The following is a 27,089-nucleotide window of genomic DNA, read 5'->3' on the forward strand; positions in this document are numbered from 1 at the left end:
ATGATTTTGATTGGTGGAGAGTTATAGTTAGAGCTTTGGGTTCTTAGTTTTTTTAGACCTTGACCTTTCAAATTTATGATCTGATGGAGTGCTCATATGGAGCGTGAACTGAGACACTGAAGGAAAAAGTGGGCAAAACTAATGCTGAAGTTTTAGATTTGAAGCCATTGAGTAGAAACTTGCCTTTGTGTCTAGAGTAATTGGTCTTGAGTCAAAAAGTAGCTGTGCATAATCTTAAGATCAGGGAGGTTTCTCTGTACTATGTACTCTATATAATTGTATAGGAATAAACCCGTGGCTTATTCCTGCCAACTCTGAATCTCATTCCTAGACAAAATGCTGTCAGGACCATCCTAGTCTTCAAGAGCTGTTATTGAATTTAGAATTGAGCTGCTTTGCTGCTAGTTCTCTCAAGGCGTAGGCATGCAGACTTAGATTTTGTCAAGTATGCTAATTGATTTTTAGTCACCGTCATCAAGTAATAGCATTATAAGGAATGCTGTACAGATTGGATCTGCTTTTTACAACTTATTTAAGTAGAAACATTTAGATGGATATCTGCAAAAGTTGGGGAGAAAACAGTCCTTTCAGAAAGGGCTATAGTAGTGTATCTCAGGATAGGGCCAAAGGAAGCTGTCAGTGTGGTTGTGGGAGAGCCACAAATGCCTTGAATTCAGTAATAAGAAAAAGTTAAATCGTGTGTAGTGCTTATGTGATTATTTATTTTGCATTTAGGAAACACATTTGCCAAATTAGGAGTTCAAAAATAGTTTCACACATTTTCAAAGAAAATCACTGCAAGCAAATAATCTGAGTGAATTCTTCAAAAGTAATTATATTGTAAATATTGTGCAAACTCTTGTGCTACTGAAAGTTTTGATGTTATGCTAAGGTGCGTGAAAATTATGCACTTGCTTATGTTCTGAAGAGGATGGTTTCAGTGAGACTTGCTTGGATAGTGGGCAGAAAGCCATTTAATAATACTGTAGTTAACTCTGGCAGACATTTGTGAGTGTGTGTGCTAGAGATGAAGATGGAATTTCTGTTAACATTGATTATTAAAGTTATAGTAAGAGAAAATAAATATGGCTAGATTCCAAAGCAGCTTTTCACTACATAATTTTGTGGGTAACCTCTCATTTTAGGAAAACAACATGCTTTTACACGATAGTCTTACAAGTCTAACATGCCTTTTGTGTTTTACATCAAGCTTAACATATAAATCAGAGAAGATGTATTTTGAGAGTCTTATTTCATTGGTTTGGTTATAAGGTTTATAGAAAATGCTTACTTTATATTTGGTGTTATTGGGAACCACATTCCTTCAAAGATTCCCTATATTTTAGGGAACTTTTTGTCTTAAACCTGAGTGTAGGCTTGTGGGTTTTAAACTTCTTCACTTGTGATTCTAAGAAATACATTTTGTTAAATGCTACCCAGTACACATGTGTATGTGAAACTGAAACAAAATTTTCAAGAAAGTGCTTGTTATCACATATACTCTGCTGTTTTTTCTAACTGATGTTTTTGAAAGCTGATTGCAGTGCCTTAACTTGATTTCATCAACCACAGATGGATCAGGGTTCACAGTTTGAAAAACATTTGTTTATCTCATGTAGTTCTGTGGGTCAGGAATCTGGGAGTAGCTTAGGTGGTTCGAGGTTAGGGTCTTTCATGAGGTTGCAGTCAAGATGTCGACCGGGCTAGGGGATCTGCTTCTAAGGTGGCTCATGTTCCAGCAGGTTAGTGCTCACAGTTGGTAGGTCTCAGTTCTTTTTCATTGGACTGGTTGAGTCTCCTTACAACTTGGTGGTGATTGGCTTCCCTCAGAGCTAGTGAACCAAGCAAGAGCTAGGAGGAAGCCACACCTAACACTACCACATGCTGTTGTTAGTTTAAAAGCAAATCATGTGATAAGTCCCGCCTGCAGCCAGGGTGATAGGTCTTAATTAAGCTCCATGTCTTGAAGGGAGAATTACCAAAGACTTTATGACATTTTAATAACCACAATGCTATATTTTTCCTGTTGGTGGATGAGTTAGGATTGAACCAGAAACCTTGTTGAAGTCAATCTGTAATTATTGTCGTTAATTTATTTTTTTCCCTCTGAGGGCATTTAGTCTCAATCTTAAATTTGAGAAAGCAGGCTCAAAGAAGTTAAGTAATTAACTGGCCCATTTCTCTGACTTTTGTCATGAATAATCATTCTGTGCTGATAAAGATGAGGAAATTAGCTGATTTTTAAAAGATCTTCTAAAGTTATATAATGTGAAACTGTTCTCTAGTCCAGTTTGCAAGCTGCTATATGACAGTAGTTACACTTTCAACTTGTTTGTCCTACAGGTAATGCTTGATGTCTTTAACTTTGCCAACTCCTCACACCAGCATTCCCAATTGATTTTTTTTTTGAGGAAACAAATTAGAAATTGTACAGTTGACCCTTGAACATGGGGGTTAGGGATGCTGACTCCCACACAGTCGAAAATCTAAGTATGACTTTTGACTCTACAGTTGGCCTTTTGCATCTGTGGATTCAACCAGCCTCAGATAGAAAACAGTGTATTCGATCCGTGGTTGGGAAACTGGTGTTGGGAATGCAAAAACACTGTCTTCAGTCCATGGTTGGTTGAATCCAAAGATGGTTGCTTCTGTTGATGTGAATTATGAAGCCCGTGGATACAAAGGCCTGACTATATATTGAAAAAAACCTGCGTGTAAGTGGACCCACGCTGTCCAAACCCGTGCTATTCAAGGGTCAGCTGTACTTATTAAATTCAAACTTCTTATTGTTCGGTCCAGGTGCTGTCTTACATACTGACCCCAAGATTGTATTGTGCAGCTATACCAATTAGCACATTTCCAGGACCTAAAAGATGTTATAAAGATCATCAGGGTTTGAGTATAAAGAAAAACGTTACAGCTCTTTCTGCTGTGAAATTTTCGTGTAAACTTGAGATCTAGAAGGATTTGTTCTAAGACCAGTTTTGACTTAGTGGTACAAGTTGCAGGATGAGACCCTGACATTGGTAGTGTGAGTGAAGTCATGATCACTTTCTAAGGCATTTTTTAAAAAAATCTATTAGGCTTTTCTGAGTAATAGGTGGGGATACAGTAAATTACACTTTTGCTATTACAGAATTGGATAATGGCTGCTTTTTTCTTAAACTGCTTTCTGGTTTCTCTTACCACCAGGACTCCTGACAGTTCCTGTTCAGCCCTAAAGCACTGGTTGTACATACTTATTTGATTACTCTTCTTGTCATTTGTCTACCTATATATTGTATCTCCCATCCCCGCTGGAAGCTGGGACTGCCTTTTTTGTGTCCTGCTGGTACTCAAAGGCTTGCAGATTAAATTTGTAGTTGAAGGATGACCTAAGACGATAATTTTCCCACTAGAACAGAATGAAAAAATGTTTCTTGTAGAAAGCTGCTGTATGTAGGTGGTGGTTGCTGGTGGTGTATATGTTAATGACTCTTAAGATGTTTGTAAGATGCTAATGGGGGAGAACACAGTCAGACTTAATATACAATTGGTTCTACGTTCTACATGTGCAAAGTGCTGTGGTGATATGAATGAAGTTGATATTTAAACAATCTTGAAGGATGAGTGTTGGACAGATTTAGTTTTGTGATGTGTTTGGGGGTTGTGCATTTCTCAGCTTTACCGCAATATACACCTACCTTGAATTGTTGTATTGTTGGTGTGTTGTCATATACTTTGATAGGTTGTTTAAGTGGCATGCACATTCTTGTATTTCTCTAGACTGTGCCGTTCAATTCAGTAGTGACTAGCCACATGTGGCCATATAAATGTCGAACATTTCCATTGTCACAGTTCTGTTGGACAGTGTTGCTCATCGGCACTTTTTCACATTATCTGTAGTATGTTGAGTTAGGAGTAGAATGAGAAAACCGCATTCTGATATCATTGGTTGGTATTTACAAATAGAGGGGAGAAGAGTATAGGATATTATTACAGTGGTTAAGAATATAGGCTGTGGAGTCAGATCAGAATCATGCTCTGTTCCTTTGGGCATATTGTTTAACCTCAGCCTCAGTTTTTTGTTTTACTCATATTGGGATATTTGCCTTGTAGGATTGTGTGAGTATAAAATAAAATGTATGCATGTAAGTGGGCTTAGCATAACACCTCAGTGTGTGAAAGGACCATTGACATTTTTGAATTACTAAAGTAATTTTAGAATCAGTGTAAAGTTGTGCACTTTCATATAGATATACATTTAACAAGCACCACAGTCAGTATACAGGACAGTTCTTTCACTTCAGAAACCTCCCTCATGCTCTCCTCCAGCCCTTTTCCCCTGGCAGCCATGAAGAACTGATTTGTTCTTCATGGCTAGTTTTGTCTTTTCTGGCACATTATATAAATGGAATCATACAATATGTAGCCTTCTGAGACTGGCTTCTTTCACTCAGCCAAGTTGAGAGAAAGGGTCATCCAAGTTTTAACATATATCAATAGTCACCGCTGATTTTTCAAGACATTTAATTTTGAGATATTTTAAAAATTTTTATTGAAATACTTCTGAAGACAAGATGTGACGTGACTGAATTTTTACATATAGAATTGTGTTTGACTTGGAGTTTTTTATGTTTGAAAGTGAAATGATAGAAAAAAATACTTCCCTTGATTGATAACTACTGTGTGTGGATAAGCCAACTTGTTTTTCTCTTTGAAGATGGCCGATCATTGGTAGAGGAGGTTCCTGTTCTTATCTGTAGAGTTGCGGCAGAGCCCTGATTTGAAAAAGATATCTGTTTAAACATTAGTTTCTAAAATGTGGTCTGAAGATAGGATAAGCAGCTGCCTGCTTCGCCAGGTCTTTCCACATTTAGCAGTGAAAGCCCGGCTGCTCCATGAAATCTAGGATCTGAAAGGGCCACATGAAGAAAATGCAAGGATTCCAGTTAATCAGATTTCATTAATGCACTGATGGACAAGTAGTCCTACTCATCTTACTTGCTGTCAAGGTGCTTAAGAGCCAAAAATCTAAGGTAACCAGAACTCAGAACACACAGGCTGTTTATATTAAGATCAACACCTTGAATTTAAGAAATAGTGTCTTAGTGGTTTAGATTTCACTGGAATTACATCATTTTTCGTTCGTTTGTTGCCCTCTGTAAGTCTTCATTTGTTGAGTTCAAGAAGTGCTCCAGCCCATCTTTTTACACTGGGAATATTTTTAAAAATTGCTGTGGTAAGCAAATTTCCAAGACGTGTAGAAGCTAAAGTAAAAGTCAAGTTTATACTTAGGATCTCTTGTTTTTCGAGTTTTCCAGTTCAGATAGGCTTGATACACGGATTGCAGGTGTGTACACAGGTACAGCAGTTTTAGGAAAGTGCTTATGTGGAACTTGAGGATCTAGAAAGCAATTCTTGAACCGTCCATGCCCACGTGCTCCTTGGGAAGTCTTCGGCACCCTTGGGGCATAGGCACCTCAGCTAGAAGACCGCCTGCTACTTGGGAACAACCCTTGTGGTGTGCTGAAACAAGACACCAGGATGTTCACCTTCGCACTGTCAGAGCAAATATATAAAAGTCATCAGTAAAGGTACAGATCAGTGTGTAGTCTCTTGGAATGCTGTGTAGCAGGTAAACAAGTTGCAGAACGACAGTGTCCCAATTTTGAACAGAGTAATTCTCTGTTCATGGGTATGTATAGAAAAAAAATTTTAATTCATTGTGGCGGGAGAGGGTAGTGTTTTTGTGTAAAAACAAGGCAAACGAAGATAACAAGGACATTACTTTTTTAAAAAAATGTTAAAGCCTTTGTACTTGGTATTTTTTAATTTCCCTTAAGTATGTATGAAACAGCTTTTTCTGAGAACTTTAACTTGGTAGTGAAAAGGGAGGGGAAGTATTAAATTAATGAAAGGCCACTGAGCTGTCAAACTCAGTTATGCATGCTATCTAAAATAGGTTCATAAAATTTCTGCCATCAAATACCTGTCTTGTTTTGTATATTTCAACCCTTCTGAGTTGGTGTATGGTTCTCTTAGCCAGGATCATGATTGGAATTCCCTGGGGATAGGTTAGGTGCAGTGTCTAAATCTAAGTCTTTGACTTTAATTAGTATCTTTGCCTGGGTTTCCTAGATGCTAAGCTTATCCAAAGTTCTTTAAAATAAACATTTTCCTTCCAAATTGCCTATTACAGACCCAAACATCAGATTCTTCATAATTTTTATTTAAGCAGCAGCACATTTAGGAATTGATCATTGATTTAAAAAAATTAAATACCTATTAAATAAGAGATTTCCCCCAATAGTGAGCATTTATCTTTGATTGTAGAACTTGAATATCTCTTGAAATGATACTTTTCCTTTGGTCATCATTTGATTAGAAAAAATACTCGTCCCAGCTCAAACATTACCTTAGGATGATAAAAAGTGAGAATTATTAATTTCATGGTGAATCACTGGTATAAACTAATTGATTTCCAAGGTTCTGATTAATGAATTCTCTTGAAGTAAAAGTAAATATTTGGTTTTCTCACATGGCAAGCTGCACATCTGAGGCACGGGTACTTGCTGTTGGGCTGTACATTTTAAATTTACAGCCAGAACTTTCTCTAAATGCCATCTTTAAAAATGTGGAACTTTTTGAAAAATCACATTTGCAGAATATTACCATGGTCACTTGAAACTTAACCTAACATGCTCTCTCTCGCTACCATTTTCTGTGTCGTTATCTTTATTTTCATTAAAAAGCTGTTTTTACCTCGATGGTGATGAGGATGACAATCATCCACTCCAGGCGGAGCGCTCTTTTCTCTGTCAAGTGATTCCGCATTAGATCTGTGAGCTCCATGCAGTGCTGAAGTTTTTCATTCATGACCTGTATTAGAAAAATATTAGAAAGTATCCTGTATTTATATTTAATCAGATTTAGTTAAAATAAGTTAACATGGTCACATGCTTCAGAATTCTAAAGGTTTAAAATATACATGAAAAATCATCCCTTCAATTCTTGCTGCTCAGTCCTCTCCCCAAAGGCAATCTAGAGACATTTTGTAATGCACAGATTTAACTGTTACAATACTTTGCATACCAGAGCTCACATTTGTAAGATTTTGATGGAAGATCTAAAAATAGAGCTTTTGAGTTCAAGTTTTTGGTGGCTGTCCTTGGATTTTTAGCAGTTAAGAAAGCCACCACTCACCACTAGGTGGCTCTGCTTTTATTGCTGAACTGCAGGGGTTCTCCCTCACAAGCTAGTTGAGAGGGTCCACAGAACACAGAATCTGGATTTAAGACTTTGATATGACCACTGGCAAATTCTACCTCCTTCATCTCTCTGCATTTCTCTCTCTCTCGGAATTGGAAAGTCTGGAAACATTTGTAAAAGTAATTTGATTCCCTTTGATTACTTATGGGGTATGCTGAGGGTACGGCTTTGGTCAGTGGAAATTTGAGGCAAATCACAGATGCATGTTTGGGGTTTGACTGAAATGTGTTAGTGCACCGTATTATGATTTTGCACAGAGCATTTAACAGCCTTGCTAATTACAACACATGGAACCACACTGATAGCATATATTTGCCCATGTTTCCAGACTTTATGGTCACCTTGTAGTTTCTGTATAGTTTATGGATAAATGTTTAGAACAGTGCTTCCCGCCCACCCCCAGCTTTCTTCCTGTTTTTGTTGGCTGCTTGTTCTTGGTCTATGTGCTGCTCATCCAAAGGCACCTTAAACTTGCATCTACAAAATGCCCAACCTTCTTCCATTTTCTTCCTCTGCTTCCTCATTGTCCAATTTATTCCTTAGCCCTTACAAGTTGTATATATTACCACACTCCCCTTGACACTTCCAAATGTCTTCTGATAGGAAATCTACCAGCTTTTCCTGGTTAGATTCCAAACCTCAGTTACTCGAGCGTTTGACAACACCTAGAAATGCAGGCTTCCTTTAGCTACTCCCTCCTCAAGGACTGTTCTACCTCTGACCACTGTTTTTCTGAGTCTTCTCTACTGCATCTTGTCTTTAGATGACATTTCCCAAAGCCCTGATGTTGTCCTTGTCCTCTAGCTCTGCACTCTCCTTCCGCGATTGTACCTATCTTGGGGTATGTAGCTGCTTCCTAAACTTCAGCCATTTCCAGCCCACCCTTGCTATTTCTGTGATATATGTGCCAACTGTACTATTTAAATTCCAAAAGATTTTACTTAGAAATGTTTATTTTGAATAGAAACTATATAGCCATAAATCAAAAACCCGTATGATGTGAGTGCGGCCTACGCAAAGCTGAGCCTGACACCTGTGGAAATGGGAGAGTAGCATGTGATCGTGGGCCGGGCAAGATCCGCTAGAACCAAACTACGTCTTTCAACTCAGTTGCTCAAATGTTATTTCAGGGTCTTTGTGTCACATAAGTTCAACTCTTGTGCAAGTGTATGTATTCACACTGTCTTCTCAGTCACCCAGGTTATTTTTATCATGGTTAATGAAATCCTGTAAGTTTTAGGTGCACGATGCATCAGGAAGGCACATATTGCACTGTGTCACATGCCTTTGATCTTTGATCCCCAATCCCTACAATAAATCCTGGGCTGTAAGAGTCTGGAATCTGTCCTATGTTTATCATGTCTTAATACTACCTGGTAGGCCTTCGTCAACTATTCATTACCTCCAAAAACGGTTTTGTTTTTTTTTTTTGGTGATGGGTCCATTTTTTTTACACTGGCATCATTTCTCATACTAAATAGGATGGATCATGTCACTCCTCTACTCAGAAGCTTTAAACATCTTACCCATTGCCTTCTTCATAACATACAATTCTAGGTCATTTAGTCCAATCACTTTAGATGGTGGCATCCCCTTTGATCTTGAAGGCGCGGTCTTTGTGAAACCTTCCCAAGCTCCTGCCCCTTCCCCCAGTTCTCCTACAGCCCTGGTGGTTGCCCTATTATTTAGTTAGCACCTACTTCGTTCTGCCTCTCGCAGTCATCTGTTGTCTGCCCAGCATCCTCATCTCCTGTCCCCCTTTTTACAAAGTTATACTCTATTTCCAACCTCATGATGCTGTCAGTCATGGTATCAGCATCTACCTGACACCGTCCCCACCCCTCCCCTTAAGCGGGTATAAGATTCAGGCTTGGCCAGGCATAATGCCTAGTTCCCTCATCACGCGGCTGCCCAAAGCTTAGACGCATGTCTCAGTTCTTTGACGTTGCCATGCATACTGAAATGTAAGCCTGGATATTCCCTCGTCCCAATCCCTTCTCATCTCGTAGAGAATGCTGCCGACAAGGAAAGAATGAGGCCAGACTGGCACGAGATGCTGAGTAGAGAAACAGTTCTGATGACCCGTTTGGGACTGCAGCACGCACTCCCTGTTCCCACACTCTACTCCTATCATGTTTAAGCAGGAAGAGTCCCCTCTAATGCAGAGTCATGCATGTTACTTGCACACAGATGAGGGAACAGGTGAAAACATGTCACAGGTGTTAAGTGTAGGGATAAACAGGCAAGTGCCAAGAAGAAAAGGTGAGGCGCCATGGGGAAGGGGCTGAGGAGAGAACATTTCAAGCAGAGGAAACAACGTAGAGGCAAGTGCGGCTAGAGAGTGGAAAACCTGGAAGGAAGTGCTTAGGAAGTGAGGTGACAAAGGTGAGTTGGTACCAAACTGAGAGGGACTGTGGACCATAAGCAGTAGGGAGAATGACGGTCTCCCCAAGGATATTCCCATCCTAATCCCTGGGACCTGTGAATATGACATGGCAAAGGAGAATTAAGATTGTATAGGAGTTAAGGTCAATAATCAGCTGATCTTAGGATAAGGAGAATCACATCATCTGGGTGGACCCAGTGTAATCACAGGGGTCCTTGGAAGTGACAATGGCAGGCAGGAGAGCTCAGTAACAATGTGAAGAGTCAACTCGCCTTCGCTAGACGGAAGGGGCTATGGGCCAAGGAATGTGGATGGCTTCTAGGAGCTGGAAAAGATGGGGAAACATCCTACCCAGAATCCTCAGAAAGAAATGCAGCCCTGGCAACAGCTTGATTTTAGCTTGACTCCCACGTCAGACTTCTGACCTAAAGAACTAAGAATATGTTGCGTTAGGCCAGTTTGTGGTAATTTGTTACAGCAGCAATAGAAAACTCTAGCACCCTGCTGTAATGCTGGAACTTTATTCTTCAGGAAATGGGGAGTCCTTTGGTTTTCACATATTTAATAATTACTGTACTGTGCTGGGCAGAGTAGATGGAATGGCGAATAAGAGAAACATATCTTGCCTTCTTGCTAAAGGGTTTAGAGGCTGGGAGACAGTGCAGAAGGTGACAGAATAGTCCAGGTGAGGGGGGAGAGAATAGCAGGGATTCGTGTTAGTAGTCAGGGGCTTGAAGGCAGGGGTCAGTATGGTATCCCTCCCTGCTTCACCAGCCCAGGGTCTACCATAGCCTTCCAATAAATATTTGTCAGCGAGTGAAAGACACTAAGAAGAAAATGTAAAGACTGACTGGACGTGGAGGGTGAAGTAAGAAGAAATGACAAGCGTCACGTTTCTAGCGGCCTGGTGAGATGGTGGCGGCTAGGTGGTCGGTCCTGCCATAGCTGAAATGCAGCAGGTTCAGCACTTGCTGGGAGAACACAAATCTTATTGATTCTACAAATATTTACTGAGCACATACTCTGAGGGCTCTGCCAAGAAATGGAAAGACGGTCTCTGATGTCATGAAGCCTGGATTCTAGTGGCGAGTGACATACTTAATTCTAAGGATGTGGGATACGACAATGTGGGAGGTCTGAGATTTGGTAGGCCAGTGGAAGCACCGGGAAGGCAAACTTCTGAATTTAGAGATACATATTTGAAAATTATGAAAAGCTGGGCGAAGTTATGAAAACGAACGAGACTGCTCATGGCACAGGCAGCACGGGAGGAGAATCAGTGATAGTCATAGAGGACAGTGACCAGAGACAGTGGAGCGAGGGGCCCGCTGTTAACGTTTCTGTCCCTATCACACTGCCATAGCTACTCTGGTCTCAGTGATCTCTTAATTACCGAAGGAAATGACTTGACCTCCATCCTCAACTTTTTGGACTCTTTCTCAGAACATCCCACACCTAATCTATTTTTCTTAACATCTTTCCTCTAGGAAAAATAAAAAATAAAACAAGGAAGAACTTTCTCCTGGCACTACCACCAATCTCTTTTTGTTCTATATGTCCTCTTGTAGGGCTGTAAAGCCGCTGAAGGTCAAGACCAGTTCAAATTTTTCTTTTGTATTTTCCATAGTGCTGACATTGGGGTGAGCATAGTTAAGGGAGGCTGAATTCTTTCAGCTTTCTTTTAAATAATCTTCACATAATCCAACTAGTCTTACATCCCTTTGGGATGCTAAGAAAATACTCTTGAGAAATGTAGGTTTGGAAACTCTATGCTTCATAACTCATGTGGAAGATTTAAAAACAAAGAGATGTCTAGAGAGAGGCTGGAGAACGAGCTGTATGACTGAATCAAGCCAAGTAGATGACAACGGTGAAAAGAACAAGGCACCTCTGATACTGAGAAGACACATTCAGTGGAATGTGAGCAGAGTTCCATGAACTGTTAGTTGCCAGGGGAATTTTGATGAGTAGAAGTTACGTAGTTGTTACATAGGTTTCAGATACAAAATATACAAAGTGAAGTGTAGTTCAAAGCTACGTGGCCATAATGCTCAGCTGCATTTACCTACTATAGGTCCAGATCCATAGACCTTGCCTTAGGGCCCACAAGCCGAGCCATCCCTTTGCCTCTGAGACACCCATCATATATTTAGGGGGAAAGTATCATTTTTGCTGCTGAGTTTTAAGGAAGGAGAAGGGGAATCCCACAAGTATAGCTCCAATTTCATATAAGTCCCTTTCCTCCCTCCCCTGATACTTCTACTTTTAGCGACCTTGTCCTAGTTCCTAATACAGAACCCAATAAGGGTATGGTAGAAATGTGTATAACTTATAAAGATAATTTAAATGAGCTTTGAATTTCAGCTCCTAAAGGAAAATTAGAGTGGATATTCAGGGAATACTGGTATTATGGAATAAAGCTTTTCTCATATTTTCTTCTTGAAGTTTTATAATTTTAGCTTTTATATTAGGTCTCTGATTAATTTTAAAATGCTGTGAAGGATAGGATTCATTTTTTTATATATGGCTATCCAGTTCTAGCACCATTTGTTGAAAAGACTGTCCCCTTGTTTTGAGTTAATATACATCTGTCACAAATGAATTGCCTATATGTGTACAAATGTATTTCTGGGCTCTGTTCCATTAATCTTTGTGTCTATTCTTATGCCAATTTCAAATGTCTTGATTACTGTAGTTTGAATTATTGCAAGGCAAGTCTTAAAATCAGATAATAAAAGTCTTCCAACTTTGTCCTTGTCTCAAAATTGCTTTGGCTAATCTAAGCCCCTTGCATTTCCATTTTAAAATCAGCTTCTCAGTTCTAAAATAAAAGTCTGCTGAGATTTTGATTGGGATTGAGTTGAACCTATAGTTCAATTTCTGGGAGAAGTAACACTGAAACTTCTACAAACGTGGTATGTGTCTTCATTTAATTTTTCAGCAATGTTTTCTAGTTTTCAGGGTACAAGTTTTACTTTGAATTTAAAAAAAATTATTCCTAAGTAATTTAAGTTTTTGATGCTATTATGTTATTTTAAAAATTCACTTTTCAATTGTTCATGGATGGTATAAAGAAAAAATTTTTGTATATTGGCTTAGCATCTTACGACTTTGATAAATTCACTTATTAGTTCCAGTAGCTGCTTAGCAGATTTTTTAGGGTGTTCTACATATGAGATCAGGTTGTCTGTGAATGAATTCAGTTTCACTTCCCATAGGTTTTAAATCTTGGGGCTACAGAGAGCCACCCACAGGGACTGGTGCCGAGTCTAGCTGGCTTTCTCCATAGGTCTAGGGTGCCAGAGACTAGGTCAGTATAGGCTTCTTCCAGCTGCTAATGTGTGACGGGTATAGATATCAAACCCTTTGTCAAGGGACTCAACTTAAAATTGGTCTTGACAACTGGAAAAAAGAGTACACTCAGCATACTGCAAGTTGGGGTGGGGGCTGCCAAAGCCCCCTGTTCTCACTGATATCTTTCTTTTGCTTGCAGTTGATTTTAGCCATGAAACAGCTGACGGTTTGGTTGTCGAGGTCTAATTTACTCGAGGAGGTATTCTCAGTTGTAGACTTGACGCCAATAATTCTATCTTGAACAACAAGGACAGATAAAGGCCACCTCCCAGGTCAAAGATCAGAACAATTCTTTTGACATCAACTTTGGCCAGGCCAAGTGGCATGGCAGTTGGCTCACTGACAGTTATGAATACAATGAGACCAGCAATGGTGGGAGTGACTTTGGTGGCCTGAAGCTGGGAATTATTAGAATGACAGGAGTATGAGGGTGATGTGTGTCACAGTGATTACAAAGCAGGCTTCTAAAATTTTCTCCGCTTGTTTCAAAGCCTGAAGTCTGCATTAGGTGGACTTCTAAGATGCCACCTAAAGATCTTCACCTCCTGATAGTCACACTATTGTGTAATCCCCTCTCTTGGACGGTGGGCCAGGACTAGTGGGCCAGGACTAGTGACCTGTTGCTAACAAAATAATACAGCAAAAGTGAAGGGATGTCATTACTGCTGTGATTTGGTTACAAAAGACTGGCTGCATACCCTCTCCCTCCTTCCCCACCTCTCGTTCTCTCTCTCGCTCAGCCTGATGAAGCAAGCTGCCAAGCTGTGAGATGCTCTATAGAGAAGCCTATGTGGCAAGGAACTGAGGGAGGCATCTGGCCAAGAGCCTGAGGCAGTGAATCTAATCAGCAAACCGCATGAGTGAACTAGGAAGTGGACCTTCCCTAGCTGATCCTTGAGATGACTGCAGTCTTGTGAGAGAGCCAGAGGACCCAGCTAAGCCGTAACTAGATTCCTGACCCACAAAAAAAGATAAGAGGGGGTGTTTTAAGCCACTAAGTTTTGGGGCAATTTGTTTCATAGTGATAGCTAACTAATACAACCATAGGAGACAGCTCATGTGTATATAAAGCTTTTAGTATCCCCTCTTTCATACCCCCTGGATCTTCAGTCTGTGTACACAGTCCACACCCATAGAAGTCCAGTGCTTTTCATGTCTGATTCAACAACTGATTTGACAAGCAATTGTCAAGTCTGTCTAATTAGACATTTAAGAATCTAAAACTGTTGAAATCCACTGCAATTTGATTCTTCCAGTATCACTGATCGGGAACATAACTGTTTAGCCAATTAGGAAAACTGGAGGCATTAAAATTGGTTGGAGAGAATGAGAAAAGACAATCAATAGACACTAACTTGAAAGAATGAGGTGTTGGAATCAGATGTTGGAATTATCTGACAAGGATTTTAAAGTGGCCATTATAAAAATGCTTTAAAAAGCAATCACGAACCACTTTAAACAAATGAACAAAGTCTCAACAAAGAAACAAAACATGAAGAACCGTGAAAATTTCAGAACTGAAAAGTACAATAAACAATAACAAAACAGTGATGGGCTCAACAGCAGAGTGAAGGTAACAGAGGAAACAACCAGTAAACTTGAAGACAACAGTGAAAATTACCCAATACGAACAACAGAAAAAACATGAGAAAAAGTGAACAGGGTGTCAGAGACTGGTGTGAGTGTAAGAAAAGACCTGACACTCATGTCACAGAATGAGAGCAGATTTTTTCATCAGAAACCATGGCACCCACAAGAAAGCAGCATAGCATTTTTTAGGTGATGAAAGAAAATGACTCAGAATCTTATATGTAGTGAAGTATCTTTCAGGAATGAAAACCAGACATTCTCAGATGAATACGAGAATGTTTTTACAGACCTACCCTAAAAGAATGGCTAAAGAACATTCTTGAAACAACGAAAACTGAAAGAAGAAATCTTGGAACGTCATGAAGGAAAAAAAGAATAAAAATATGGGTAAACGCAACAGAGTTTCCTTCTCTTTTCTAAATTATGTTTTATGGTTGAAGCAAAACTTATAACACTGATGGAGTTCTCAATGTCTGCAGAAGAACAGTTAAGACAGTTTTATTGTAAATGCCAGAAGGTATAGGGATGTAAAGGGAAGTAAGGTCTATATACTTGATTTAATCTGGTAAAATGTTGAAACCAATATACTATGGTGAGTAAATCTATGTATAATAGGGTACCTAGAGCGACCAGTAAATATATATCAAAAAGATATACTCAAAAACAGTATAGATTAAGTCAGTACGGAATTCCAAAAGACTATTTGTAACCCACAAGAAGGCAGGGATTGATATATGTAACAGCTTGGATCTCAAGGGCATTGTGCTCAATGAAAAACGGCGTTTTAAAAGTCACACCATATGATTCTATTTTATAGAGTTCTCCAAATGACAGAATTACAGAGATGGAGAAGAGATTACTCATTGCCAGGGGTTGGGGAGGTGGGGGAAGGGAAGGTGCTATGACTAAGGGAGCGGCACAAGGAAGTCTTTGTGATGACAGCAGTTCTGTATCTCCATCGTGTGGTCACACTGATCTACACATGATAAAATACCACAAAACTATGCACACACATCGTACTAATGTCCACTTTGTTTTCGACTCTCTCCTCATGTGGTTTACATCCATCACGGCCACCTCCGCCCACTTCACCATGCCACTGATACAGATGTCTCTCTTCTCAACTTTACTTCTACACTAAGTGCCTGCATGACAGTTCTAACTGGATGCCTTCTTGCCACTCTAGACATATCTTAAATTTAGCTCCCCACTTCCTCCTGGCCCCACTTCTCTGTTTCGCAGTCCTTCTCCCCGCCCCCCCACTTAGGCAAGCACCAGTCATCCTTACTCTTCCCTCCCTTGGCCCCCCATTACCAAGTACTTGATTTATCTTAGAGGATTCTTTTTTATGTTCATTTCTATTCTCACTGTCTCCATTATAGTTCGAGACCCCATGAACTCTTGCCTGGAACCCTATAGGCCACTGAGCCTCAAAACTCTCACCAGTCTTACCTAGTCTGTAAAGCAAATATCAGAATACCCTTTGATGCAATAAGTTGAAAATTATGTACAGGACAAGAAGAGAAGAGAAATCGAGAGATCTGAACAGATGTCAAATAAGATATTTCTCCAAAAGCAGTTAAATTACATTTACTTAATTTAGAATTTCTCTCCACGTAGTTATACAAATTGTAGGCAACGCGTTTTTCTCGGTAAAAGTACAAAATACATACCTTAACTCTACGAGTAATGCTTAAGAACTGACATGTTTTATCATAAAGTTCTTCCAGGTTTTCTCTGTCCCAGTAGAAATCAGGAGTGATCAAGAAGTCTGAGCTCAAGTTGATACGGTGTCTTAAAAAAAAGGAAAAGTATAACTTTATTTTCTATCTTGAATTAATCATGGTATCTATTATATTTTTTATTTACATGGTGCTTTATGACAGTGTTTAATGTTGACCATTGTAATACTTCTAAGAAATAAATAAAAAATTTGTAAGAATTTAAAAATTTGTAACCAAATTAATTCAATCTTTAATGTTATTTATGAAGTAGTTTGAAAACAAAATGAGCTTTCTATTTCTAAACTTTTATTTTTTCATGAAAAATTTTACAATATATACAAACATTTATTTTTGTGGATAGGTAATCACATGGCTCAGAAAGAAAAAGGTAAAAATTGACCAGTCTTACTCTTATTCCCATCTTTCCCTTTCTCCTACCCCGCCTGCCCCCCGCCATGGGTAACCAACGCTAGTTTCTTCTGTAGCCTTCCAGTGTTTATGCAAACACTGGACAAGCACAAATAGATACACGTATAATCACTCTCTCTGTTAATCTTTTTTTTTTTTTTTAAACATAAGAGGTGTAAGCCTACTTTTAAATGGACACTTAAGCTGTAGAAGTAACATATAAATAACTGTTCACTATAAAAAAGGAAATAATACCCTGGAGAAGATTTAAGAAAACAGTGGTGGGCCCTCGGTTACCCTAACACACAACTGGAATCCTTTAGGTCCTATAAACACTTTGCTGGTGTCCTTCCAGATCTTTTTCTGTGCATACATGCATGTGTGTGTACACACATACGTGTAGTATATACGTATACCAAGATAAATATGAATATTTTTGTTTACACAAATGCAATCATACCATATATAATTTGACTTTTTTTCACCTAATGCAACTTGCCATGTTTTTATTCATAGATTTACCCAATTCATTTTAATAATATATAAGCACTTTTATTGTAAAGAAACTTAGGATAAGAACAGTAAGACTCTACAGAAATTATTCACAAACCTAAGTATATTTAGTCCTAACTTCTGAGTTTTGAGAATATAATTTGCTATATGAAATTCTGCTTGTATTACCAAGAGAAGAGGAGAGAAGAATCTCTCTACTCCACTTCTCAGTGAACTCAAGGCTTAAATCTGCGGGATGCTCCTGGTGAATGGGGTTTTTACTTTTGTCGGTACCCTGAATTTGAGCTATGAGAAATGCATAGATGATGAAACACTGGACCACTTCTCTCCAGGCCAAGTATCTAAGGAGAATGTGGAAAAACAACTCGTAGGTAAACTACTCAAAACAAACTCTAGTAAACTCATCCCATATACTGGAGGGGACTGAAACAGTGAACGAGGCTGCCTAGTGAGAATAATGCCAAGATTCAAGATTTCACCCCATAAATCTTGGACAAATGACAAGAATAAAATAAATTGAAATCTTTTCAGGCACTTATTTAAAATTATGCATTTCTGTTTCATCAATTTTAAGACACAGCTCTTATCATTTTAACATCTCTGAAAATGGGAGGCATCTTTAAAACTGATATAGTGGCGGTTGTGACTTAGTTATCATTATCTTAATTTATTTCCCTTATGCTTCCCTTTTTATGTATGCCCAAGAGGGAATGTGATAGGGTCTGCATCCAAATAAGGTTAAAAGAGCTATTTCAGTTCTGATCAAAAAGAACTGTATCATAGTTTAATGGGCAGCATTTCTTCTCTCCTGTGGCATCTCATGGTGTCTCAGTCAATGAAATGCGGTACATAACCTTCCTGTAACAATTAGGTCTAGTTGGCATTATGATGCAGTGATATATTTTTACTGAGAATTCCCATTATCCAAATTCAAGAATGTATCTACCTTCAAAGAATATCGCAGAAGGTTTAATGTAAATTAATTATTTCTTTTGCACATGCAGAATTTCTTCCAGTATAGTCCTAATACAGCCCAACTGTTTCTAGTGGGTACGAGTTCTCCATGCTTGTACAGAATAAAATAACAACAGCGGGAAGTCCCATAAAGGTACAAATGTTGGCTCCTTACTACAGAACTATAAGAATGTTTTCTTGAGATGGTTAAATATGTGAAATATTTTATTTACAGAGGGAAATTTTACCTTAGGGCAAAGAGTTCACCCATTTTCTGCATCACTTCTTCATGAGACAGTTTCACTTTCTTCCCAGCTTTTAAAGCCTATTTTGGAGGAGAAATAATACAGATAGATACACACATATCCAATAAGTAACAGGACCATAAAGCATGTTCTGAAGCAGCACAATTTTAATCCAATGGAAATGATACTTCTTGGAAGATATCTCCTAGTCATCATACTCTTAGATAATAAATTAAAAATAAATAAACACAATCTTATTAGGTAGAAATTTTATATTCTTTTTTCATTTTCCTTATCACCAGCATTTTCTATGATGTACGTTCCTAATCTCTTATTAAAAATTCAGGTCTTCCTTCTCTGAGTATAATTAGATTATTCTTTCCCAGTTAAAAAATTATAGTAATCATGATTTTTAATGCATTTTGGAAATTTTGATATAACCTCATTTTTTTCATGCCACAATTTTCTCATAATTTAGCAAAATACTTTAATCAAGAAAAGTATAATTTCCTTCCTTAGAGAAGAAACACTTTACTTTTTGTCTTTAATTCAGTTACATTAAAAATATTGCATCATCAGAGAAGAGTAATTTGAATTTTAAGTTTTAAAAAGTAAAAAATAAGTTTCTGATTTATATGTAATGAGGGATTCCTTTTTTTGTTTAAATTCAGTATAGATTTCTTAGTGTTTATTACTTTATTGTACTCCTAAACATAGTGGGAAATCTGTTTGTTTCCCAAATAGAAATCAATCCTTGAAAACAAGCAAAACTGGTATAATTACCTCTGGAATTGACTGAATCGATTCAACAAATTTATCCAATGATGCTTCCCAAATAGCCAGTTTCACTGGGGAAAAACACAATGGAACATTTCTTTATCATCATATTCATGTTTATATAAAACACATTAGTGCACAGTATCCTCACTGCCATTCCAACAATACCTTCAGCAGCAAATGTACTAAAAACCTGAAAATAAAGTTCATTACAAAGGACAGCACTAAAGTGGATAAAGATAGAAGAAATGAAGTAGATTTCCCAGCCCTGCTGGCAGACGGACACTACACTTGGTGGAGTTCCTGGTTTTCTAATATTGTGTCTCAGAAACCCAGAGAGTGTAAGAACTCCCTGGAACGAAGGCTGGCTCACTCTGCTTTCCCTCACACTCCTCGGGACGGAGTACAGCTCAGAAGTCCTTGAGCCTCCCAGAGTGTGGTGTGGACAGGCCACAGCAGCAGGAGCCGTGTAGACTGACAGCAAAAAAATTCTTAGAGAACTTCTACAGTTTTATTCAGGTGCACAGACCTTTCAGAAAAACTTAGAGCCACTGTGACTCTCATTTCTGTGAAAAACCAGAGTGTATTTTTCTACACTGAGGCCTGCGCCAATGACATAGGCTGAGCTTTCTTTGGGTTAGAGACAACTTAAGAATCACCACTTTTAGAAATCTATCCTAAAGAAATAAAATATGCAAAGATTTATGTACAAAAAACTTTATGGTCAAATGCTTAATAGTAAAAAATTAGGAAAGAGACTAAATGTTCAATAGGAGAATGGTTCTATATAAAGAGAAGGAAAGAAAAATAAAGGTAATAATGATATAAAAATATTTTTGAAGAGGGTAACCTTTGTCAACACAATAAGGAATGAGTAGCTTCAGCAGATACTATATTTTATACTCTATATTTTTTTTCTCTTGGAGAAAAAGGAAAAGGAATGTTAAAACTCTGCTGAATATTCTGTGAACACATGCCAAAATCTTTACCAAATACTTAAATTTACCTTGATGAAATGAAAACTGTAATACTTTATCTGATAAGTAATATTAACTTACCTGAAAGGCAAAGAGCATTTGAGAAAGCAAATTTCTCTAGAATGGCGTCATCTAAATCTAGCTCTGAATTTAACCTGATTTCCCCTCTGTGAAGTTTTGATGGCCCCCTGTAAAAAGGGAAAAAAAAAGGGATCTTCTAAATCATGAAAAGCACTTTTTTCTTTGGAAAAAAGTCATAATCTTTCTAGGTCATTTTGGAAATTTGTATCAAGAGTATTACAAATGTTTTAAACCTTTTGATACAAGTAATTCCACTTTTAGAAATCTATCCTAAAGAAATAAAATATGCAAAGATTTATGTACAAAAAAACTTTATGGTCAAATGCTTAATAGTAAAAAAATTAGGAAAGAGACTAAATGTTCAATAGGAGAATGGTTCTATATAAGTATAGTAATTCCACACAACAAAAAATAAAAAGTATGTTTTGGAAGGATATTTAATGGAAAGGGAAAAAAATCACCACAAATTGCTAAGTGAAAAAATATTTAACATAAATTATATACACAGTGTAATCTAAAATCACAGGGACATGGTGGGGATGGGAAGGGAGATGAGAAGCTGTGAAAAACTATGGTATACATCTAGAAAACTCTGGAAGAGACTGGGAAGATGGGGAAAAGGAAGGAATTTGGGAGTATAAACATCACAAGGAAACAGGAAAAATACAGGGTAAATCTTCCCAAAAGACACGAAACAAGAAGATATGGACACAGCTGGAGGACCAGGAGGCCTAACGGGAGGGTGGAGAGGCAGGGTCTGCCCGGACCACCTCAGGTGGAGGGAAAAAAGAAAAGTCAGAAAAAAGAGAGCAGCGTCGACAAGATGCTTTATAAATAAGCTTGGCTCACGCATAGAATTGAGTACAGCAGCACACACCTGGAATCTTAGGCAGGACTCACAAAACCACCACGTTGGTGGTTGCTAAGAAAGTCTGTCTGAAGATAAACCAAATCACTGAGTCTGGGTCCAGAGAGTTAAGGACTGTACACCTCAGACTGACAGGCAGGGAGTATGTCCGTGGGTGCGGGGAGCACCTAGTAACAGTGTGATGTGGAGGCAGAACACAAAAGGGGAATTCACAGGAACTGTAACCACAAGGCCAAGTGCTCAATAATTAAGAAGATTCTATTAGCTCCTCATTTGCTGCGTCTCTCAGGTTCACACCCCCACTGTCCACTGCACCCACTATGGTGGGCCCAGGACCTCACTGACTACTCAGGTGCCCTGGGCAACACAATATCTCTATCTCCTCTGAAAGCCAGTTAACTACAGTTGGAGAGTTTCTGCCAGGATTCAGTGAAATGATGTACGAGAAGCTCTTGGAACGGAGCCTGGCACAGAGTGAGTAGGGACTCTGTCGGCTATTATTACTTATCTCTTATCCCATCTGGTCTTTCTATGGCTTGTGTCTCTTCCAAATGTCCCCAAGCTCCACTTTCATCACTTCCCTTCTTAATTCAAACACTTTTTCCTGTTCCACTAGACAAGTAACTCCATAAGGAAAAAGATCTTTCGATCTGTTCTTGCTACCTTCTCTTTCTGTCCTGACATCTCTCTTCATTTTTAACCCCATTGCTGAGTCAGGAATCAGCTAGCAGGTTGTCCACCCATATATCTTACCCGAGAATAGTTTGTCAGGAACCCATTTCCACAGGCGGTTCTCTTAGATCACCCCCTTACTACACCCCAAATTGATAGGGAAGAAGTGGATTTACTCAAGAGAAAACTTTACTAGAACGATTTGATAGGTTCATTCTGATGAAGGCATACTATTTTACTTGATTTAGGCTGCCCAGGAAACTTACCATTTTGGGGTTATACTATCTACTTGTTTTAATTTATGGGTAGCCTGAGAAGGTTAAAAAATAATGTCTATCCACTAATATTTATCATATTGTTTAGGCTTTACATTTGTATCAATAACTTTTTTTCTTAAAATTAGTCTCCAAATTCGTAAGTCATTTATCCCTTCTACTGCTTTACTTTGCTATTCCAAGGGCCCTTTCCAAAAATTTGATAAATGTTGCTTACTCTGTTTTTATGTAGTTAAGCTCTTCATTTTCCCAGTGTACCAATGCAATCTCATAGGGCTGAATTTCATGTTTTTCTAGAACTTGCATCACTTGCTTCATCTAAAAGAAATATTATACTAAAATTATACTTGACTCCTTCAGTACAGAAGTATGTTACAGTGTTAATGCTTGTAACATTTTCATTACATTTGGTGACATGTTTTTCTGTTTAGTTTTTAAGGAAAAAGCAAACTCATCATGATAGTAAACTCGTTAGAAGATATATTCATTTGTCTTTACATTTGGAAAACACAGGTGAACTTTAAGAAAAAAATATTATTATCCTACAGCTCAAAGAAAACCACTGGTAGAGTTATGATTTGGATTCTTTAAATCTTTTAAAAAATGTATAAGTATTCAAAAAATTTAAACAACACAGAGGTATAAAAAGTGACAATCTCCCTCTGCTTCCCTGAACTCCTAATCCTCAAAGCTAACGATTAAACCTGGTGCACAGCCTCCCAGGCTTTTTTCCCATAATAAATGTGTACACGTGTACATTTATTTTGCTTATTATGTGAAACGGGATCACACTGTGCATGTGAACATTTTCAAGGCTACTCTCCTTAATGTAGGAACTGCAATTTATTTATCATCCTAAATGTCCATCCATGGGGGAGGATTTCTATACTCTACTATTACAAGGTCACAATGCGTCCATCTTCCTGACCTTGCGGGGATATTTCTTTAGGAACTGCTAGATCAAAAGACACGCACACTTATAATTTTGATAAATATTGCTAAACTGCTGTCCCAGTTTTCCCAATTTTAAAATCCAAACATTTATAAGAACATTCTTTAAAAATTATTTTTTAAAAAAGGTATTATCAGCTTTTTACACATTTGCCACTTAAAATAGCCAATCTGTATTACATTTTTCTTATATTTGTTGGTCATTTATATTTCCTTTTTTTTTGTTTCAGGAAACCCCTCCTCCTGTGTGTGTTTCCTCTTAGTAAAAGATGGTTTATTTTTTTAACCAGCTTTGATATTATTATATTAGTTATATTTTGTAACCTGCTCTTTTAATTTAACCATATCATATACACAGGCAATTTTCTAGGAATAGATATTTTTCCACATGATTTTTGAGAGCTGTGGTAGTCCATCCTATGGATATATTTAACAGACTTCCTACTATTATTTATTTTGATTACTTCTCATTTTAGCTATTGTAAATAACGCACTGATGAATCTGTACAGCAATCATCATATATAACTAATTATTTTCTTTGGATAACATTCTAGATATAAAAATGCTGAGTTAAATATAAAGCTTTGATGTGTATTATCAAAGTGCTTCGAAAAAGGCTATATTAAACACATCCTGACTGGGATACTGAAAAGTGATTTCTTGTGATAAAGTCTAGAAAACTGATCTAAAAATAGGGCAGGGCAGCCAGCTTCCCGTGAACTGTGTGTACATTATTCAGTTTGTAGATTACCGCGTACGGAGTATACTTCCTTCTTTCTGCAGGGCAGCTAGGATTGTCCTGATTTTCCACAAATCAGTGTATGCCCAGAGAATGGAAAATGTAGGAAACTATAAGCCAGAATCCATTTTGGAAGATAAAACTGCTAGGATAAATATCACATAATACAAAGCAAGTAAGTTGTGGATTATCTGTTAACTTATTTCCCAATGGCTCAGACTACTGAGTGCTAATTAACAATTTATTTGGAGAAAACTGAGCTTTTATACTTTCATACTTTATTTATACTTACAGTTTTGTCTCTCACATTCCAGAACACAGCTGCTCCTTCCCTGATTTAAAAGAATAAAAGAATCAACTACAGGTAGAAAACATTCTTTCGGGCCATACATAAAACTTAGGTAATGTCTAGAATGTGTCCAGAATGTAATTTAAAAATATTTGATTTATTATTGATTTGACATTATGGTTCCTACATGGATTTCCTAAAATAAGAGCTACTTTTTGAACTCTTGATAAAACCTGACCTCTCAAAAATTCATGATTTCTCTCAGGGTTTGCAGAATAAATAACTTCTTATAATACTATATAACTTCATGTATCTAAACTGTTTCAGGACATGGTTCCATAGTGTAGTGGTTAGCACGTCTGCTTTACACGCAGAAGGTCCTGGGTTCATGCCCCAGTGGAGCCACGGCCCATGGTCTACGGCCATGCCACCCTGAACGAGCCCAATGTCTGATCTCGGAAGTTAAGCAGGGTCGGCCTGGTTAGTACTTGGATGGGACACCACCTAGGAAGACCAGGTGCTGCAGGCATAAATAATAATAAATTAAAAAAGAATTTTGTAATAAATAAACTGGTTCAATTCTGATGTACAGAAATCAGAATAAGGAAATTTCTGAGATCTGTCTTAGCTCTCACTAGGCAGATTCTGCTATAGGAAAAGGTTAAAAGTCATGCTTTTAATAGCTGTAAAATAAAGAGACAGATGAATCAAAGCCTCAGGTGGCTAAAGGCACCTGTGGAATAGCGCCACCCACACTTACAGGCTCTTGCACAGCTCCAATGAAACCACAGGGCCCTCTGAATCCAGCCCGGCTTTGGTAGAGTTTAAGGCCTAAAAACTACAAATGAACTTGTTCTGATTTCTGAAATTTGACCTGTGGAGCTCTTTTAGGTGGTAAATGAAAACAGGTGTATGACTCTGGGTTACTGGAGGAGAGAAAGGTGGCAATGAAAGAAAGGTAGAAATACGCTGAGCCCACATCAGTCTTCAGACATTTCTTAAGCGATGTGCTTAGGATATGTGTGGGTCTGTGCTTAGCATCAGAGATACAAAGATGAGTGTGATCTAGTTCCTATCTTCAAGGAGCTCCAGATCTAGAAAAGACTAATACCCAGGCCACCAATTACTACAGAGTGTGATCAGCACTATAACAGAATTATGGGGAATACACCTGGCTGTACTTCGGAGGGACACAGTTCCTAAAGCACCAGCAGAGCACACCTGGGCTCAGGGAGAAGGCACGAGGGACAGGAAAACGTCTTGGAATAAACAGCCAGTGGTCTGAATGGCTGTGGTGGGCAATGAGGTTAGAGGCAAGGAGGAGCCAACCCCTCAGGGAACTGTGCTGTGATAAGGGGTTTGCTCAAATTCCATAGAATCTTAAGCAGGAGAGTGTAATGAGCAGAAATACCTACTGAAAAATTATCCTGCCAGTAACAGACAAACAGACGATGGGCAGGGAGACCAGGTAGTGAATTATTGCAATAGACCAGCACAGGGTCTCAGGATATGGACTTGAGTGGTGTTTAAAGCCACAGTCAGAGTATCAGTTCAGAGAATCACATCTTGGCAGGCGAGTGGTCTGGAGAACTGGGTACCTTCCATCCAGATCTGGGCTGTGCAGTGTGGCACTCAGAAGCCACGTGCGGCTACTAGGCACTTGAAATACGCCTGGTGCAAACTGAGAGGCTGTACGTGTAAAACACACACCCACTTTCAAAGACTTAGCATGAAAATAAGAATGTAAAATCTCAGTAATTTTTGACTGATTACATGTTGAAATGATACTGTTTTAGATATGCTGGGTTAAATAAAACACACTCTTAAGTTCAATTTCAGGCAATATGATATTGTTATTGTTCAAAAGTGAATTCCTTTTTTTTTTTTTTTAACTTTAAAAAATGTGGCTGTTAGAAAACACACGAGGCTTGCACTTGTGGCTTGCGTGGTATTTCTGATGGATGGCACTGATCTAGGGGGACCTCAGAAATCCACATCCCTCACCTGAGGTGAAGGAGATGCTACTCTACTTGGACTAAATGTTGAACTCTTATTTCCAAAGTAACATCAAAAGAAAGGTGAGCAGTCGACAGGAACAATGACAGGGCTTGCAGTTATCATCGACCACAAGGATGAAGACCGCGAAAACTTTATCAAAGTCTAGATTCTTACGGATATTCATTTGTTTCTGTTCTGCCACTTATTAGTCCCATGATTGTGGGTAATTCACTTATTAATCCCTCAGACTCTCAGTTTCCTCAGCTGACAAAATGGTAATAACATCTTTCTCAAGTGTTGTGAGGATAACATGAAATTATTCTAAGTTGTTTCTATTATCATGACCCTTCCCCTCATCTACTCTGGAGTAACTGATATTAAAAGAACCTTTAAAGAAAGAAACAGTGTGTATAAGTGAGGGTCCCAGTCTGAAGTCTCTGGACAGGTAAACTGGGCTAAAATTTCAGCTCAAGAGCTCCAGAGGAGGAGAAAGAAAAGGAAGAAAAGACAGCAGGGCGGGCAGCATGAACGTGGGAAGGGGCACGAAGGTGAGTGGGGAACAGGATACTCTACACATACTTAGTATATGCCAATCCCGGTTTACAAATAGAGACTGGTTTTAAAAATTCTTTATTTTATAAGAAGATTTACTAGAAGAGTCCTAAAACTGAAAAACCCTCCTAGATAAATTAAGAATCAAAAGATGAATTTAAATCACAAATAAATTTTGAACACATTTACTCCTGAGAGGAGGCACACTCACACCTTAAAGGCCACATCACCTGACCGTGAGCCCACCTCCCAGTGCGGTTTCTCTCGTCTTACCTGAAGAAGAAGATTATTCCAGGATCACCTTCTTTTGCAGAATTTTCCACACCCATCACCAAAATGTTTGCTGCATCTATGATTTAAAATGAAATACTGAAAAGCTATGTCACAAGGTGACACAAGGTTAAGAGTCACCTATAAACTTTTAATCAACAATTTATGATCATTTCTTCATATACCATTAAACACTCCATAACACACTGTCCAT

General features: G+C 38.4%; 1 protein-coding gene across 2 annotated transcripts in view; it reads right to left on the bottom strand.

Moving 5' to 3' along the window:
• Positions 1 to 5,450: 5,450 nt before the first annotated feature.
• The window catches only part of RMND1 (required for meiotic nuclear division 1 homolog), a 37,448-nt gene continuing 15,809 nt past the window's right edge, over positions 5,451 to 27,089 (bottom strand). Inside the window, exons 4-13 of one of the 2 annotated variants that reach the window (XR_896014.2) lie at positions 26,879 to 26,954; positions 24,059 to 24,098; positions 22,293 to 22,393; positions 20,261 to 20,367; positions 19,209 to 19,273; positions 18,429 to 18,505; positions 16,255 to 16,375; positions 6,745 to 6,861; positions 6,265 to 6,397; positions 5,451 to 5,541 (exon numbers count right to left, since the gene is read on the bottom strand). Coding sequence is in view for 1 of the 2 variants with exons in the window: in XM_011362691.2 (XP_011360993.1) it covers positions 6,356 to 6,397; positions 6,745 to 6,861; positions 16,255 to 16,375; positions 18,429 to 18,505; positions 19,209 to 19,273; positions 20,261 to 20,367; positions 22,293 to 22,393; positions 24,059 to 24,098; positions 26,879 to 26,954 (746 nt within the window). In the remaining variant the exon portion in view is untranslated. Of the gene's footprint in view, positions 5,542 to 6,190; positions 6,398 to 6,744; positions 6,862 to 16,254; positions 16,376 to 18,428; positions 18,506 to 19,208; positions 19,274 to 20,260; positions 20,368 to 22,292; positions 22,394 to 24,058; positions 24,099 to 26,878; positions 26,955 to 27,089 lie in introns of those variants that run through there. The other variant, XM_011362691.2, reaches the window with a different exon arrangement.

The sequence above is a fragment of the Pteropus vampyrus genome, unplaced genomic scaffold, assembly GCF_000151845.1.
Source record: "Pteropus vampyrus isolate Shadow unplaced genomic scaffold, Pvam_2.0 Scaffold78, whole genome shotgun sequence".
NCBI classification, from domain to species: domain Eukaryota; kingdom Metazoa; phylum Chordata; class Mammalia; order Chiroptera; family Pteropodidae; genus Pteropus; species Pteropus vampyrus.